Source organism: Enhydra lutris, unplaced genomic scaffold, assembly GCF_002288905.1.
Source record: "Enhydra lutris kenyoni isolate GAN:26980312 unplaced genomic scaffold, ASM228890v2 scaffoldscaffold66, whole genome shotgun sequence".
In the NCBI taxonomy this organism is placed as follows: Eukaryota; Metazoa; Chordata; class Mammalia; order Carnivora; family Mustelidae; genus Enhydra; species Enhydra lutris.
In genome coordinates, this window is record NW_019154150.1 from 16,405,180 (window position 1) to 16,423,258 (window position 18,079).

Sequence of the window (18,079 nt, forward strand, 5' to 3'; positions counted from 1 at the left end):
GACCTTTTGTGCTAGTTCTGTTGGGGGCTATTAAAGCAGAATCCCACTGGCCACCCTTATAGGAACCATATGGACTGTGTTTCGGAACTCTCCACCCTGTGTACCGAAGATGGCGTTACTATCCAATGGTTTCTCACTTCCATTAATCAACCTGTGGGGTCAACTCTCACTTTTACTTCCAGGTTTGCTCTTGGTCTTGTTCTTGAAAGTCCATCCCAAATGATTTTCCAAATTGGCTTGCAGAGAGCAGCCCCAGGTCAGAAGGCAGGAAGGTGGACTGTATAGCCATGGCCTGGGGCTCACGTCTGGGCACTGCCTGGTTGCCTTAGCAGGCACTGGACATTGAAGGTGGACAGAGGGGGTGTGAGACAGGGCACATGTGTGTCTGGCACGTGTAATTTCTGTCTTTCTTTTGGTGGCCCCCACTTCCTCTCCCAGAGCTTTAGGAATATCATAATCCAGCCATGGGGAAGTTTCTCAGCTTGGCTCCTCACAAGGTCATATATTTCTTCCAGTCTCCTCACCTTCTTGTTTTTCTCCCATTAGTCATTTTGATGGAACGAGGCCAGTTTATCTGCTGGAGTTAAGGCCACTACTAAGTCTGTTAAAGCTGTAGGCATCCAATTAGATCTTTATACGAAACCAGACACTTTTTTTTTTTTTTTCTTAATGTATGATTTTAATTCTTCAGCAGGTAGTAGAATCTCTGGAGATGGGGAGAATTGAGGGGAAACATCTCATGTACTCTCATACAGGGAGGGATGAATTTAATGTTCTCCTTCATGTCTTCTAGAGTTCGGTTAGGACAGTCACATGCTGGCTCAAACATTTTGAGTCCTAGCAGGAACTGTTGTGTTTCTGAGACCTCCAAAGACTGCCGAGGATCTAAAACCATCTTCCTTCCTGCCCCCAGAGTAGGAACATAGAGCTGACCTGTAACCTATACCACTTCTATAATGAACCCTGGAGTTATTGGCTTAGCTGGTACTTATGCCAGTTAATTTCTGCCCACTGTCTTCTTGCAGTTCACGCATCGGAAGACAGGCCAGGTCGCTCCAGCGTTCTGTCACCCTGCGGCTGAGACTCCAGGAGACGTCTTAGCTCATGATTTGGAAACACTGTCCTTTAATAAAAAACAGTTGGCTAAAGGAGAGAATCATAAACGTGATGTGTGCAAACCTTAAGCCATTTTATTTTTTATTATTTTTTAAAAAATATTTATTTATTTGACAGAGAACACAAGTAGGCAGAGAGGCAGACAGAGAGAGAGGGGGAAGCAGCCTCCCTGCTCAGCAGAGAGCCCAATGTGGGGCTCGATCCCAGGACCCTGGGATCATGACCTGAGCCAAAGGCAGAGGCCTTAACCCACTGAGCTACCCAGGCGGCCCACCTTAAGCCATTTTAACTTAAAATCTTCACTCACCCATCTTCAGATGTCGTTCCAGGTCACTTTCATCAAGCATAGATCGAGTGGTAGAAATCGAACATCGTCTCTTTTGTAGAAAGCGTGTTTCTAATAGGTTATCTATAAACTCCTGTTCAGGTTTGTCTCCCCCCACCCCGCCCCGTTCATTTGTTTCTTAAGTTCCACTCATGAGTGAAATCCTATAGTATTTGTCTTTCTCTGACTGACTTTTTCCACTTAGCGCTGTCAGGGAGGAAGAAACCCCGTCCCCTTTGAAGTCCTTCTAGCTGGACTAAGAATCAAATCAATGTGAGACAGATAAACAGAAAATCAGATTTAATAGGCATACATACAGGGGAATCCAATCCACACAGACGTGGAGATTCCAAAGACAGGCAAAATGAGGTGTGTATGCCGTTCTGAATTAAGGAGAAAGGGGGAGACATCTGGAACTTCAGAGGAAAGGAATGCAGAACAGATGTTTGGTAATTAGATGTTTGCCTGGCCATACAGATGGGTCATCCAGTTAAAATTTATGTCTGTTAATAAACTGTATTCTGGGAAAGACCTGTCATTTAAATTCTTCTGTGTGATTAAGGGAGGACAGAATTTTCTCTTAAGCCCACAGGGTGTCCAATGCCTTCGGTTCAAGAGAATCCACATGTTGAAATGGCACATTCTGGGAGTGCCTTTCCAGAACCCTACAGCATTCTACTCTCTAGTTCCATCCATCTTCTTCTTCTTTTTTTTTTTTTTTAAAGATTTTATTTATTTGATAGAGATCACAAGTAGGCAGAGAGAGACTGGGAAGCAGGCTCCCTGCTGAGCAGACCGCCCGATGCAGGGCTCGATCCCAGGACCCTGGGATCATGACCTGAGCCGAAGGCAGAGGCTTAACCCACTGAGCCACCCAGGTGCCCCTCTAGTTCCATCTGTCTTGTTGTCCATGGCAAGACTTCATTCTTTTTTAATGGCTGCTTCGTGTTCTATTGTATTTGTATACCACATCTTTGTCCCTTCATCTATCCATGGACAGTTGGGCTACTTCCATATTTTGGCTGTTGTACATCATGCTGCCATAAACATAGGGGCACATATGGCTTTTCAAATTAGTGTTTTTGTCTTCTTTGGGTAAATACCCAGCAGAGGAATTACTGGATCATATGGATCAAATTCTGTCTTTAACTTTTTGAGGAATCTCCATACTGTTTTCCACAGTGGCTGTACCAGTTTGCATTCCCACCAACCATACAGGAGGGCTCTCCTTTCTCCACAGCTTCACCAACACCTGTTGTTTCTTGTACTGTTGATTTTTAGCCCTTCTGAGGTGTGAGGTGATGTCTCATCATAGTTGTGATTTGCATTTCCCTGATGACGAGTGGGGCCGAGCATCTTTTCATGTGTCTGTTGGCCATCTGGATGTCTTCTTTGAAGACTGTTCACATCTTCTGTTCATCTTTAATTGGATTATTTTTTGGGTGTTGAGTCGTATCTGCTTAGGTTTCTTTAAAGAACAGGGCAAGTTCATTATGGAATCCTAGGTTTTTATAAATGGTTTCTATTCTTGTATGGTTGTCCTGCCCACACCTAATTCTACAGCAGTTCCCTGCATTGCTTTTCTATTGATGTTTTTCGGGTTATGCGGCTTAGTTGCATAAAGACAGTCATTCTTCATGTTTATATTTTATCAGTTTATTATTTAAATGATGCAGTTAAAACAGTAAGTATACTAGCATAAGCAGAGTCAGGTGTCAGTACAGTTGGCCCTTTGCAGATACTTCGCCCTGCTGGTGGGGGTACAAGCGTGTAGGCATAACCCGAGAGAGACGCCACAGGCAATCATCAGTCCTTTGTGTGCATGTCCGTGGTGTTTATGGAAGGCATGAAAAACAGTGGGAAATCTAATCAGTTGGTTAAATTGGGACATTGAAAGCATCTGTGTAACTTTTCTAACTTTGCTACTTGATACCCTGAGATTGGGCAGTGCAAATATCCTCACCTATAATACTATCTAAACCTCTTTGGGTTGCCTCTAATGACTCCATTGAGACACTTCCTGCATGGAAATTATTGACACCAGTGGAGGTCCATTGGGCTTTCCAGCTTTGCCAGATAATTATATGATGGGCCGGATTATGTCAAATTCAATGATTGGAATGACAAGGGGCCTAGTCCTTAAGCCATTTACTCTTCTAATGATTCCCTGTTGTTAATTCTTTGGTAAAAATTGAGACCTCTGAGAGTTAAAAAAAAAAAAAAAAATTCAACCTGTTAATTTGAAGATCTAATTGGCTTTATTAAGAGATCCATGAACCAGGCAGCAGCCCGTCAAGCAAGTAGAAGGGAGCTCCAAGGAATTGGACAAGCTGGAAAGTTTTTACAGAAAGGGGGATGAAGCAAAGAGTTTTTAGCAAAAGAAAAGGACTTTTTTGGCCAGACAGGGTTTTGATTATATAGATTACCTCACTCAAGCCCATCACGAAATTTCAGATCGACTTTGGAAGGGTCATATCCACCCCCACATAGGTTGAAACTGTAATTAAGTCTTGGTTTCCTGTCTTGGAGGGCAAACGATGCCAACCTGGGCTTGCTTTATCTTTTTTTAAAGATTTTATTTATTTGTTTACTTGACAGAGAGATCACAAGTAGGCAGAGCAGCAGGCAGAGAGAAAGGGGGAAGCAGGCTCCCTACTGAGCAGACAGCCTGATGTGGGGCTCAATCCCAGGACCCTGAGATCATGACCTGAACCAAAGGCAGAGGCTTAACCCCCGAGACACCCAGGCGCCCCTGCTTTAGCTTTTTTAACAGAGTGAATCAGGTTCTTTCCTTTGTGATCCAGAAATTAATTGCAAGCAAAAAAAGAAAGAAAAAAGAAAAAAATATTTTTTTTGGTTGGCTCTGTATACATGTTAAGTGTTTTGTCTGGATTCTTAAAAATCCAAAACACAAAATTTAAATTCCTTCATGTTTAAAAATAAGCCTAGCATAGTGTTAGCATAAGCTTTCAAACCTGTGGTTTATTTCTGCTCTGGCAAGAAGTGCCATAGGGAGAATTAAGGAAGGGCCATGCGGATGTATGATATACCTGTGTGTTACATACATATGAAAAGTGCAGCAGGAAAGAGGAAGGCAAATACTAATCGCTCCTTTTTTTTTTTTTTTTTTTTTTAAGATTTTTTATTTATTTGACAGACGGAAATCACAAGTAGGCAGAGAGAGGAGGAAGCAGGCTCCCTGCTGAGCAGAGAGCCTGATGCAGGGCTTGATCCCAGGACTCTGGGATCATGACCTGAGCCGAAGGCAGAGGCTTTAACCCACTGAGCCACCCAGGCGTGCCAACACTAATCGCTTCTAAGGGTCTGGTCCAGTAAAGGATTTGCAGGAAACTTCCTAATTGATGCATTGGCTTTATAAGGTTTCTGCTGCTTCCTGTGGCTCTCACCGCCCCTCTGCCCCCCACCATAGTGGGTTAGTAGGGGGCTATTTACTGATTCCCTGAGTTATTAGCTAATCTTGCATTTCAGTCTTAACCTCACCAGTAATACCAAGCCTGGAAGAAGTAATTAGTGGGATTTATTGCACAGATCCTGTCGGATTCTGTGTGCACCTGAGGCATGTTGACGAGGTTTAATTTTTTCAGTGGGAAGCATTTTGAGACACAAGTAGGACCTCTTTTGAGCTTCAAGTTTCTGTGCCCGAGCATTTGAAAGGAGATAATAATCTCTTCTGAATAGATAGGAGTGCTTCTGTCAGAGATTAGTTATTGATTGTAAGAAAATCAAATTTGCTTCTTAAAATGTTCTGTCTTAGAATTGCCTTGGACTTTTCATCCCCATGGCTGGTTTGACCCACTGGTAGGTGACAGAAGTTTAAACATGAAATAAGAGCCCTTCCCGCCACCACCACCCCCATTAGGGAGTGATCATTTGTAGAATTCCTTGGCATGTGGTCTCCTTTTGTTCCGTGATTCATTTCTGGCATAAAATATCTTCTGGCTCGATTATACGGAGACGTGAGAAGAAAAAGAATAGAATAAATCATGAAATGGCCATCTTCAGGGCAGCAGTAATACAATTTTACCATGAAAATTATCCAATAGAGATGATACATGTTGTGTAGACATATGTAAATTGTATGCAAATAACAATTTAATAACTGAACACGGCCCTGAGGAAGGAAGCTTATTGGAACCCATTGTTCAAATTGGCTCATCATTCTGAGTGTCTGAATGAGCCCCAGGTGATACCAGGGTACTCTGGCTTTGCCCAGCAGTTGTCTGTAATTTCTAAATCAGGAGCTCATCTTTCCAGTCCGTTACCTCTCTGACCTCAATTCCTACTTCTTTATGCCTTGCTCATTTCCACTCTGGCCATGCTTTCCTCCTTGCTCAAACATGCCAGATAGACTTCTACCCCAGGGCCTTTGTACCTGTTGAGTTACTACCTACAATGCTATTTCCCAGATGTCAGCATAGCTCACTCCTTGGCTTCATTCAGGTCTTTAAATCAAATGTCACGGTCTCATGAGGGTTTTTCTCCCCACTTATGGAAAACTGGAAAGCCTTCCCATCTTTCTTGTTGTCTGCTTTATGTTAATATATATTATTCCTGCTTTATATTATTGTATGTATATATCTAAAACAGTTTCTATTTTCCCGATTTATTTATTTTGGTCTCTTTGCCTCACCAGGATGCCACTTTCCCGAAGGCAGGGATATTTGTCTTTTCGTTCAGTGTTACAGCTCTGTCAGTGCCTGGCACATAGTAGATGCCTGGGAAATACTTATAGATAGCTCTGAATAATGTGTGTTGGTTGATATTGTACCAGGTTTCCTTTTTGTACATTTTGTGTTTGTGTATAATTGTGGTTTATCTTTTCCGGACTCTTCCTCTTGGAAAAGGGGAGGAGTTATCAGTGAATCATTGTTGGTATTTTTTAAAAATTAGCTTTGCAGGGAAGGAGCAGTGGTTTAACCGGTTGTTGGAAGGTGAGGTTGGTGGAGGGCTCATTGCTCTGTCTTTATTGTGTTCTAGCATTTGCAAGGTGAGGTCCTGTATCAGTTTTCACGGGGTACACAGTGGCTGTTAGTCAGAAGCTCTGGCCCGGGGACTGTCACAGGTTAGGGGAGATAGTAGGACATGGAGGGAGATGTGTGGATAAAACACATTAAGTGCTGTGAGAGTTGGGCACTGTATCTTATCTTTGACATCTGTAGATGTATGATCCATCAAACATTGGCCTTGTTATGGGTAATTAAACATTTAAAGAATTTGAAGTATTAGCTTCATGTAGCTTTGGCTTAATGAGCTTACTGTTTTAAGTATTTGAGAATTGGTATGCACTACAGGACTTTGAAATTAAAAAGTCGTTTTCCCCCCCAAAATGCTAACTGAGCTGTTAGTCATGGTGTTCTGTAAAGAATTGTGCTGTTTGGGGGGCGCCTGGGTGGCTCAGTGGGTTAAGCCGCTGCCTTCGGCTCGGGTCATGATCTCAGAGTCCTGGGATCGAGCCCCGCATCGGGCTCTCTGCTCTCTAGGGGAGCCTGCTTCCTCCTCTCTCTCTGCCTGCCTCTCTGCCTGCTTGTGATCTCTCTGTCAAATAAATAAATAAAATCTTTAAAAAAAAAAAAAAAAAGAATTGTGCTGTTTGGGACCTCAGTTGAAGAGAATGGGTGAATCACATCTAGGCACTCAGTGTAGTGTCATGGCCAAGAGCATGGCCTTGGGGACCAGCTGGCCTGAATTTGAATCCCTGCCCCCTGATTTATTAGATTTATGAGCTGTATGACCTGGGGACAGAGATGATTCTTTCTGTGCCTCATTTTCCTCATCTACGAAATGGAAATTTTAGTACCTACCTTACGAGATTATGAACAGGGTTAAATGATTTAAAGTGTGTATATATTAAGACAGTTTATGGTCCATAGTTCATTCACATGATACTTATAAGTATACTTACAATTAAAGTTATTGCCATCATTATTGGATTATGGCAAACTTACCAGTCCCAACAAGGCCTTTTATTAAAAAACAAAACAAAACAAAACAAAAACAAACTTTTTAAGAACTCTTATAATTGTTTTCCTTCCTTTTTCCCCTGCTCCCATCCCCCTCGTCTTCCTTAGCACCAATGCCTTGGCTCTGCATGGGTCTTTGCCTGTATCTGTGTTTTAAATCTGTGGCCGTTACATCGTCCTGCAGATCTTGTCCTTTTTAGACTTTTCTAACTTAGCAGTAGGTTTTATCGGTGTTGCTGTACCTATCTCTATGTCATTACTTCTAGCTGATGGGTGTATATTTACTGTATGTTCAGTCCATGTTTAATTTATACAAACTCTTACTCATGTACGCCTGCCTTGCCTCAGACTCCCCACCCTCAACAGTGAACATCTTTGAACATATCCTTGTATGTACAGGCGACTGTGAGCATGTTTGTTGTGTACCTGCCAATAGAAATCTTCAGGGTCATAGGAACGTGCATATATTTTCATTAAATTCTGCTGTATTGCTACCGAAATGGCTGTACCAGTCTTTCCCACTAGAGTGCAAGAGGTTCCAGAATCTTTACACCCTTGCCATTCCTTGGTGCTGTTTTACTCTTTAATTTTTGGTAAATCTGGTGGTTGTGAAATCTAGCTATTTTAAATGTATTTCTCTGATTACCTCGTTATACTCGGTAGGCATGCATCTTTCTTTTTCGGTATATTGCCTGTTCTTATCCTTTGTCTGTTTTTTATAGTGTTGTCTGGTTTGTATTTGTAGGAATTCCTTTTATATTCTAGATAGTAATCTGTCTTCTCGCAGTCTCCACACATCTGTTAATTTTGTCTAAAATGTCCTTGGTCGAAGAGAAACCCTTATAATGTAGTCAAACCCATCACCTTGTTAAACTTGTGGTATGTACTTTTGGTCTTGTAAGGAAAGCTTTTGTATGTTCAGAGTTGCACAGACACTCTCCTATTCCTTTTGTTATTTTTATAGTTCTGCTTTTTACGTTTAGATTTTTACCTTTTTTATCTTTGTGTATGATATGAAGTTAGAGTCAGCTATGTTTGCTTTCCCCTTATCAGTTATCTCCTTTACTGGTTTATTGGGTTGCTTCTCTAATTACTAACTTTCGTATTTTTTAAATATATGCCCTGTTTTCCAGCTTTTAGTCTCATCTCTTCTTCCTGCCTATAATCAGTACTCATTGTGGCTTTGTTGTTCAATATTTGTATCTGGTAAGATGAGTCTCCTTTTTCAGAATTAACTTGGCCCCTCACAAACCATTATTCTTCCATTTATATATTAGAATAAATTTGTTGATTTGCTCAAAAAAATCCTACTGGGATTTTTATTAGAATAATTATATAATAATTCAGGAGTACAGATGTCTTTACAATATTAAGTTTTCTTATTCATTTACCTGGTGTGTGTTCTCTGTTTTCCCAGTACTTCACTGATTTCTCTTTATAGATTTAAAAAACCTTTTCCATAAAGGTCTTATGTATTCCTTATTGGATTAATGTCTGTATGATTATAGTTTTTATTGCTGTTGTGAATATCTTATTTTCTATTACATTTCCTAGTTATTACTGATACAGGAAAATGTTATGGACTTCTCTAAGTTCATCTAACAACTTTGCTGGAGTTGTTTTCTTTTTCTTTTTTGTAAAATCACATCTATGGCTAGTTATATTTTATTTCTTCCTCTCCTATCCTTCTACCTCTTCTTTTCTTCTTGTCCTGTTTTGTTGGCTTGTGCCTCCAGTACTGTATTAAACAGCGATAGTACTGCAATCCTTATTTCTGAAACTAAAAGCAATGAAGCTAAACATCTTTAAGTATTGTGGGTGTTCTATATTTTTGGCATATAACTAATTAAGTTGAGGAAACTTCTTTCTAGTCCTTGTTCAGAAATGATTTTTTTTTAATTAAAATGGCAATTTGGCATTAAAAAGTCTTGGTTTCTTGTTATTTGCAAACAATATCTATAGAGTAAAATTATTTCTTTGAGGATCTGCAATTCCAAGAGAATATAGTACACAATTATCCTGCTTTCAAAGGCCTGTTGTGCATATATTTTTATGATGATAGGTGAGTGGGTTCAAGTGTTAGATAAGTAGAAACGTAAAATGGATATCTGCTTTCCTGCTATCAAATATTTTACATCAAACTTTTGTGTGACACTCTATTTAAATAATTAGATCCTCATGTAATTGAGAAAGGCCACCTGGAGAGGCTGAGCCTTGAATCAGGCTTTTTTAGTTGAATTTTGAATGACGCTTGTAATGTTATCCTTTTAAGGCTGTTTTTAGATCTATAAAAAGAAAAGACTAGACTGAGTTGTTGGTTTTTTTTTTTTTTCCTTTTCTAAAATTCTATAGTTTCACAGCATGAGAAGAGATGGGCTTGGTCGGTAGAGAAAATCTTCACATTTTCAGAAGAAAGCATCCAAAAGGAGTCTTGGTCCTTGAATTACAAGTTCCCAAACACATTATGTAGAGAGTAGTTGAAAGGAGGGCAGATGTATGGAAGGTTTTGAAGTCATGCATAACTGCTTCTGGGTGGATCTGGAAGATGGTGAGAGCTGGCAGATGTGAGGGGGTGGGGAGAAGGGTGGTGGGTGGTAAGGGGCCAAGTGCAGGAGACCTGGAAGCTTGATCTAGATGGAGGCTGGCCAGAGCATGGTTAGGGATTCTGGAGTACTGGTTTAGCTGTTAGAGGATTTATTTGGGGGCTGAAAACGTTGAGATACAAGGCAAACTTAAAAATGTCCAATTTTCTTTTCCTCTATTTACAGGCAATGGAAATACATGCATTTGCTTGCTCTGTTTTTCAAAGATCTGGCATTGGCAGGTATAATCAAAGGTTCATGCAGTATGATTAGAAGCAGGCTAGAGACTGCCTCTCTGGAGAAAACTATTCTTTTCCCTTTGCACACTTTGGCACATATTTGTGTGTGTGTGTGTTAAGAGAGGGTATTGGTATCGTTAGTGGGAAATGTTTATGATATATTATGGATTTTCAGATTAAAATGGAAGAAATTGGGCACCTGGGTGTCTCATTCGGTCAGGCATCTGCCTTCGGCTTCAGTCATGGTCCCAGAGTCCTGGGATCAAGTCCCTCTTTGGGCTCCCTGCTCAGTGGGGAGTCTGCTTCTCCCTCTAGCCTTACCTCCTGCTTGTGAGCTCACTCTCTCTCTCAAATAAATTAATAAAATCTTAAGAAAAATAAAAAAGAAAGTGAAAGAAATTCCCTAGACTTCCTGACCTGGTAACTGAAAGTTTAAACTTTTATTTCTGCAAGAAGACAGGAATTTGGAAAAATAGAGCAAGTGAAGTATACTTTTTGAAAAGTTAACCATGGGAATGAACTTGGAAAATAACCCAGTTTTAAAACCTTTTATTTCTACTTTGGATCTGCTGTAAACTTAGGATAACAGAATATTAAAAAACAAAATCAAAAGCAAAGCAAATGCAAAGGTCCATACAGCTGTTGAAGCAGGGGAGCGAAGTTCTTGTCTTAGGAGTCCAAGAATGAATCTTGTGGATAAAGGAAAGTGAGTAAAACAGTAGAGTTTTATTAAATGGAGATATAGAAAATGCTCTCAGAAGTGAGAGGGGTCCTGACAGGGTTGCCACTGGGGGCTTTTAGGGATGGTCTTTTATAGAAAGCAAACCTGGAAAGTTAAATCCTTTTAACCTCTCTATTGATAGGCACCATTGGGTAAGGACTAGTGATAACACCTTTAATGGTTTACTTCCTTTTTTAGGGTCAGGTAATTCTTTGTTGGTCACATGTAGCTGTTATAACAAGACCTCACCTCTGACCCCTAGGGCAGGATGATGTGATTTGTTGACTTATCTATGGTTTCTTTACACCTCCACATTTTTGGGATTTTTGCCAGTGGGATCCTGGAGACCCTTACTTATCTCTTCCAACCTCCCCCCACCTATCCCTTAGTCATTATTAAGCAAAATAGTGGAATAGATTAATTTTAAAAACACCATAAATTTTTGGGGCTGCCGGCTGGTTCAGACCATAGAGCATGTGACTCTTGATCTTAGGGTCATTATTAGTTCAAGACCCATGTTGGGTCTTGAAAAAAAAAATGACACCATTTATTTTCATTTAGATATTGACTAACAGGAAAATGAAATTCTGAATAATTTTAAGGTCCTGAATTGTACTATTTTAAAAACTGTTGGCTTTTCCAATTTTGGCAATCGAAGTATGCTTACATTTGGAAGAAAAGGAATAAATCACAATTTTTTCGTTTAGCTTTCACATATTTAGAAAAATGATACCTTGATTTTTTTTCTTGTTTGGGGGAAGAGAAAGGAATGTAATGAAAGGCTTTAGTTGGTTGAATTTGTTTTTCAATAATACGCAACCGGGGTGCCTGGGTGGTGGTGTTGGTTGAGAGTCCAACTCTTGGTTTTGGCTCAGTCCTGATCTTAAGGTCATGGGATTGAGTCCTAAGCCTAGAGTCCACTTGAGATCTCTCTCCCTCTTCCTCTGACCCTCCTCCTGCATGTGCTTTCTCTCTAAAATAAATAAATTAAAACAAAACAAAACAAAATGCTAGGCGCTTCGTGGCTCAGTCTGTTAAGCATCTGCCTTTGGCTCAGGTCATGATCCCAGGGTCCTGGGATCGAGCCCTGTATCACACTCCCAGCTCAGTGGGGATCCTGCTTCTCCCTCTCCCCATGTTTGTGCCCCCTCTGTCTCTCTCTCTCTCTCTCATAAATAAATAAAATCTTTAAGAAAAAAAATGCAACCATACTAGTTTGATTTTTCATCTCCCTAGGGCTATTTATTCTGAAATATGGTGTCTTTCCCCCTTCACTATGACAGAATTCAAGGAAGTGAGGAAAATAGGTTCCAAATTAAATGTCATTTGAATGCTGTTCCAATTAATTGACTTTCAACGATTCTTTTCCATCAGAAAAATTATCTATACAAGGGGTTACCACAAATGTTTATATAAGATATTTTCCCCCTTATTCCTTTTCAGCTTTTAAATTTCAGTTTTGGCAAGCCTAATTATAAAGTTCTAATATTTGTTTTTAGAGGTTTTTAGGACCAGCAGGTGGTCTTTACAACTTGAGGTTCTGTTTCATTCCAAAATATTAGTGGGAACTTGCCTATTACTCATTTAAGCTAATTCTTTCCTTTTAGTACGCATGTAGCATTGGCGTTATCCACAGGCACTTTAATCTATAATAGATGTATTTTTTAAAATGTGAAATCATATTTTAAAGGTACTTTTTCTCTGAAGCAAACTTTTTTTTTTTTAGTAATTAGGATGATGATTCTTTTTTATTTTAAATTTATTATTTAAGTTAAGGAAGCGGTAAAACTGTCTGCTTGAAGCAGTGTTGATGAAAAAAAAAAAAGTCCTTAAGTCCGTGTATATGACTCTGGGGCCACTCAACAATCCTTCATCTGTGTTGCCGCCTCAAGGCCTAATTTTAATTTACAAATGGTAGTGATGACATTTCATGCTCCGTGCGAGGCCTGTGTCCTACTTACGTCTTCTCATTTCATTCCCCAACAACCAGTGAGGTAGGTAATAGTGAAATTTTAGAAGTGGGGAAAAAAAAAAGTAGAATTCCAGAGTGAGAGCCCCATGCCCCTTACCAGCCCACCCTGCTCATGAACACTGGAGCTCAGATTTGAACCCAGGCCATTGACTTTTTTTTTTTTCCTTCCACAGTTTTTGTCCTGTGTGTCAGTTTTGTTTTATTTTTTTTTTTTATTAACATATAATGTATTATCTGTTTCAGGGGTGCAGGTCTGTGCTTCCATCAGTCTTACACAATTCACAGCACTCACCATAGCACATACTCTCCCCAATGTCCATCACTCAGTGACCCCGCTCCTCCTACCCCTCTCTACTCCAGCAACCCTAATTTTGTTTCCTGAGATTAAGTGTCTCTTATGGTTTGTCTCCCTCTCTGGTTTCATCTTGTTTCATTTTTCCCTCCCTTCCCCTATGATCCTCTGTCTTGTTTCTCAAATTCTTCATATCAGTAAGATCATATGATACTTTTCTTTCTTTCTCTGATTGCCTTATTTTGCTTAGCATAATACCCTCTAGTTCCATCCACATCATTGCAGATGGCAAGATTTCATTTCTTTTGATGGCTGCATAGTATTCCATTGTATATATATACCACATCTTCTTTAACCATTCATTTGTGGATGGACATCGAGGTTCTTTCCATAGTTTGGCTATTGTAGACATTGCTGCTGTAAACATTTGGGTGGATGTGTTGCTTCGGATCACTACTTTTGTTATCTTTGGGGTAAATACCCAGTAGTGCGATTGCTGGGTCATAGGGTAGCTCTATTTTCAACATTTTGAGGAACCTCCATGCTGTTTTCCAGAGTGGCTGCACCAGCCTGCATTCCCACCAACAGTGTAGGAGGGTTCCTCTTTCTCCGCATCCTCGCCAGCATCTCTCGTTTCCTGACTTATTAATTTTAGCCATTCTGACTGGTGTGAGGTGGTATCTCACTGTGGTTTTAATTTTATTTCCCTGATCAGGCCATTGACTCTTAACCACTCCCCTCCCACAGCCTCTGGATAGCCCTTCGATTCTGCTGTAAGTTTCCCAGACTGGACCCTGTCTTTCAGCTCCCTGCTTGATTTCCCTTACTGGACATATTCCTTCAGGTGCTTGCTCCCTCTTTTCAGTCGTGCTTTCCTTCTGCTCGTTTTAGCCAGTAAGTACAGAGAGTATGCATACGTGTCTTCCTTGCACACTTGGGAAATTGCATGAATCTGAGGAAGTAAGCAGGAAAAACCAAGAGGTTGTAAATCCCAAGAAATCCCACTGCGTGTCGAATGTCTGGGCGGAGTCTGAGCCTCAGCACTTTGTCTCACCGGGGGCCCCACTTTCTCTTCTTCAGCTTCACCCCATCTGTCAGGCAGGCGCTGTTTGGGAGAGGGGACACAAGGGCTGATTCTCTGAGGTAAAAGGGTACATCTTACTTCCAGAAAGAAAGTTACCCTTGATTGCAAATTTTTCACAGATGGTGCACTTGGTTTTTCTGGTTGCTCTCCCTGAAGTAAGTATTTGGAGTAAAAACCTGCCCTGTTGTTCCTGATAATGTTTTGTTGTAAAATAGTAGCGGGGATGAGTGTGTGACAGCGAAACACCATCTAAAAACACAGCCTGGAGTTTTCCCCAGGCTGCCTGTGGAAAGAGAGCCTTCTCGTTCCTAGCGATTGTAGTTTGTGGGCTGGTCTCCTTTGTTTCTCCGGGAGCCTGATGACCTATGCAGTGTACCAAGAGTGAGGCTTTGTTTGTTCCTGTTTACCCTGAGAGGAGGCACTGGTGTGAATTAAACCGTTGAGAGTGCCACAGTTAATGGAAAATTAAAGGTTTTTTCAACTCAGATTTACTGCTTGTGAATTCAAGTGACAGCCATTAAGTAATGATCATGAAGTTAGACATTCGCAGTGGAATAATTTGGCTCCTGGGCGAGTTTTCTTGATTTATTACCATTTACAGTGATAGTGCTCCAAGCAAAGGCATCTCTCTGCCACAGTTGTCTTCTTCTCTGATTTCAAACGGGTCCTCATTCTCAGCATCTAGAATTGTTTTCTCCCCCTGCAGTCTTGCAATGCAGTGGCTGACCATAGAGACTCTCCAGTAAGTATTTAATTATATTTCAGACTCCAATCACCACTTTGATCCAGTTTAAAAAAAAAAAAAAAGGAGGTTACTCCCTGCTTATGATTTTGAACTAAGTGACTTCTTAACATTTAAAAAATCAATATGGCCTTTATTGATCAAGTTTAAGTGATAGAAGGAAAGAAACTTTGGCCATGCAGTTTCCTACTGTGCTAAATGTTTTATGTGCACGATCTAATTTAATCTTCATGATGGCTTTTAAGGTTCAATATTATTTTTCCTTTTTTAAAGATTAGGTAATTGATGCTTAATAAGAAAGCTTAAATAACTCAACTGAAGTCAACACAGCTAGAACCTGGTACAGCTGGGGGAGGAACCTCAGCTGTGTATCTCAAAAGCCCAGTGAAAAAGCTGCCCTTTCTTGGGTTGGAAATAAGGCTCCCAAACAATCAAAATGTTTTTCAGGAGACTCTTAATGCTTAGGGAAATTCATGGTCATTAAAGGATTAAAGAAATAGCTTCTTTCCTCCTCCACACTCCAAGTGAAAACATTAAAGCAGAAAGTAGATGCCCATTGTATTTCCTTGTGATCAAGGTATATGCAATTCTTAGACGAAAAATTCTCCAATTGCCTGTATATAAAGTTATTTAAAAGCAACACACTGCTTTCCAGCTTTGTCTTCCTATTAATTATATCCAAGTTCGATCCAGAGAACTTTTACAAGCTCCTCTGATGTTGCAGGGCGATACAAAGTTCTGACTTCTATACTACCTCCCACCCCACTCCCAACCCCATGGCAGCTTAAAAATTACAGATCATTAACATTTAATAGCTTTTAGAGCTGTTGACTGTTACCTGGGGCCCGAGGCTAAGTCTGCTTTGAAGGTGCCGACTTGTCTGGGTTGATTTGTACACTGCTGCCTGTCCCGGTATCCTCCCCTAGTCCTGCTCAGGCTTCAGGTCACACACTCTGTGATGAGGTCAGCTCAAGCTCTTCCTCCTTCTTTGGCATTTTCCGTCTGTGTTGCCAAATTAACACCTTGCTCTGCACTTCCTTACTCTGTGTGTGTGTGTGTGTGTGTGTGTGTGTGTGTTTCTGTGTGTATCTTCTATCCCCAGCAATATTGTTGGCATCTGTGATAGAAGACTGTCTTGTACATCTTCTGTTTCTCCTGGAGACCACCTGGTAGATATTCTCAAGGGCACACAGTACGTGTTCAGTAAATACATGGACCCTGAAATTCAGAAGCTGGCCTGAGTTAACATAGCCTTCTTTCAAGCTGGAGGGAAGGATAGGAACATTCGGAATGTAAATTGTGTGTAGAATTGAACACATTTTGGATAAGTAATATGTTCACGTGGTTCAAAAGGAAAGAACATAAAAAACCATTGGGAAACGAAAAATCTCCCTTCCTGTCCTTCTTCTCATTCTCTGCTTCTCCACAAATAAGTAGCTACTTTTTTAGTTCTGTGTGTCTTCTTCTGGGGTATTTTTCTGTTTTAAACCACTACCTGGGTGGTTCACTTGGTTAGCCATCTGCCTTCATGATCTCAAGGTCATGATCTCAAGGTCCTGGGATCAAGCCTCACATTGGGCTCCCTGCTCAGCAGAGAGTCTGCTTCTCCCTCTCCTTCTGTCACTCTTCCCTGCTTGTGCTCTTTCTCTCTCTCTCTCTCTCTCTCGCAAATAAAGAAATTTAAAAATTTTCAAAAAAGAAACAAATAATTGTAAGTGAATAACAATAAAAATACCCATTTTTCACATTTTGATGCAGAACTTTGCCTACTAGGTGACAGTTCTGGACCTTGCTTTTTTCACTTCTCCAGTGCAGAGATTTTTTTCCAGACCAACTCCTTGAGCCCTTTCATCTCCAAAAATTGAAGTGCCATCTTTATCCTACACTGAATGGTTGCTGGGGTTATACATTCTTCTAAGATGAAATAAGAACACCACACTAACAAATGGGGATTAATTGGTGGGTAACTTAGGACTTCCAGTCACACAGCAGACATTTAGTAAGAACCTAATAGATTAGGCAGTCATGATGGGCCTGGTCTTGGGGATACAAAGATGAGTTTGGAAAAATCTCTTAAGAAGGTAGCTGTACAATGGATATAATCTCCCCGCAGGGGAACAGGAGCAGCAGGGAGGCTGTGGCAGACAGGGAGGGGATGCCCACATCAGGAAACGGACCTGAATCTTAAGGTTCCACTGCTGTTTGCCAGCATGAGAGTAAGAACATTCTAGAAAGAGGAGCTAATTTATGCACAGACACAGATCCGTATGAGTCTGTGGCCTTTGGAGGGACTCAGTTGCCTCTCATGTCCAATAGAGTAGGGGAGGGGACACGGTCGCAAACGAGGTCAGAAGCATAGTTAATGGTAGTTGTCTCTTTTAAGCGCCTGGGGGACTTGGACATGTTGTGTTGCTGTACCTCCTCCATTCCTCCATCCCTCTAAGTAGACAAAGGGGAAAGATGAAGAGAAGAGGTCCCAGATAAATGGAAGCCAACCCCTAGCTGTGTTCTGCAGGTCGGTTGCTGAGTTTTGACACCTGTTGCTTATTCTAGACGACTCCAAGTTCCCGAAGCCGCAGTCTCACTTTGCTCCCCCATGGAACGCCCAATCCTGCATCTCCCTGTAGCCAGAGACACCTCGGCGCGGGGGCCCCCGGTGTTGTCACAATCACGCATCACAAGTCGCCTGCAGCTGCCCGAAGAGCCAAGAGTCAGTATCCCGGCCAGCTTCACGAAGTCAGAGAGGTAGGCTTTGCTCTCCTACTAGGTTGAGTGGTCCCCGGGCGCTGAGGGCCGCTACCACTGGGCTGCCAACTTCCCTTCCCTCGTATCATCTTGATTATGAAGAGATGACCCCCAGCGCGCCTCCCAGCCACACAACCATGACGGTGTTGCTTCCCGCTTATAGAGAAAATCGTTTGTTTCTGTGTGAGGTGAGGTGAAGTGAGGTGTTCAGGAAACCTTTGAGAGCTTAGAAAGCAGGGAAAGCCAGCCCACAGACACAGGGGTACAAGTTGAAGTCAAG

The 18,079-nt window shown here is 41.2% G+C and overlaps 1 protein-coding gene across 2 annotated transcripts in view; it reads left to right on the forward strand.

The window, feature by feature from the left end:
- The window catches only part of LOC111159097 (oxysterol binding protein like 10), a 305,114-nt gene that overhangs the window by 141,214 nt on the left and 145,821 nt on the right, over positions 1-18,079 (forward strand). The window contains exon 4 of one of the 2 annotated variants that reach the window (XM_022521495.1): positions 17,608-17,799. The exons of the other annotated variant lie outside the window; for it this stretch is intronic. Coding sequence (XP_022377203.1) covers positions 17,608-17,799 — 192 coding nt within the window. The remainder of the gene's footprint in view (positions 1-17,607; positions 17,800-18,079) is intronic. 2 annotated transcript variants of the gene reach the window in all.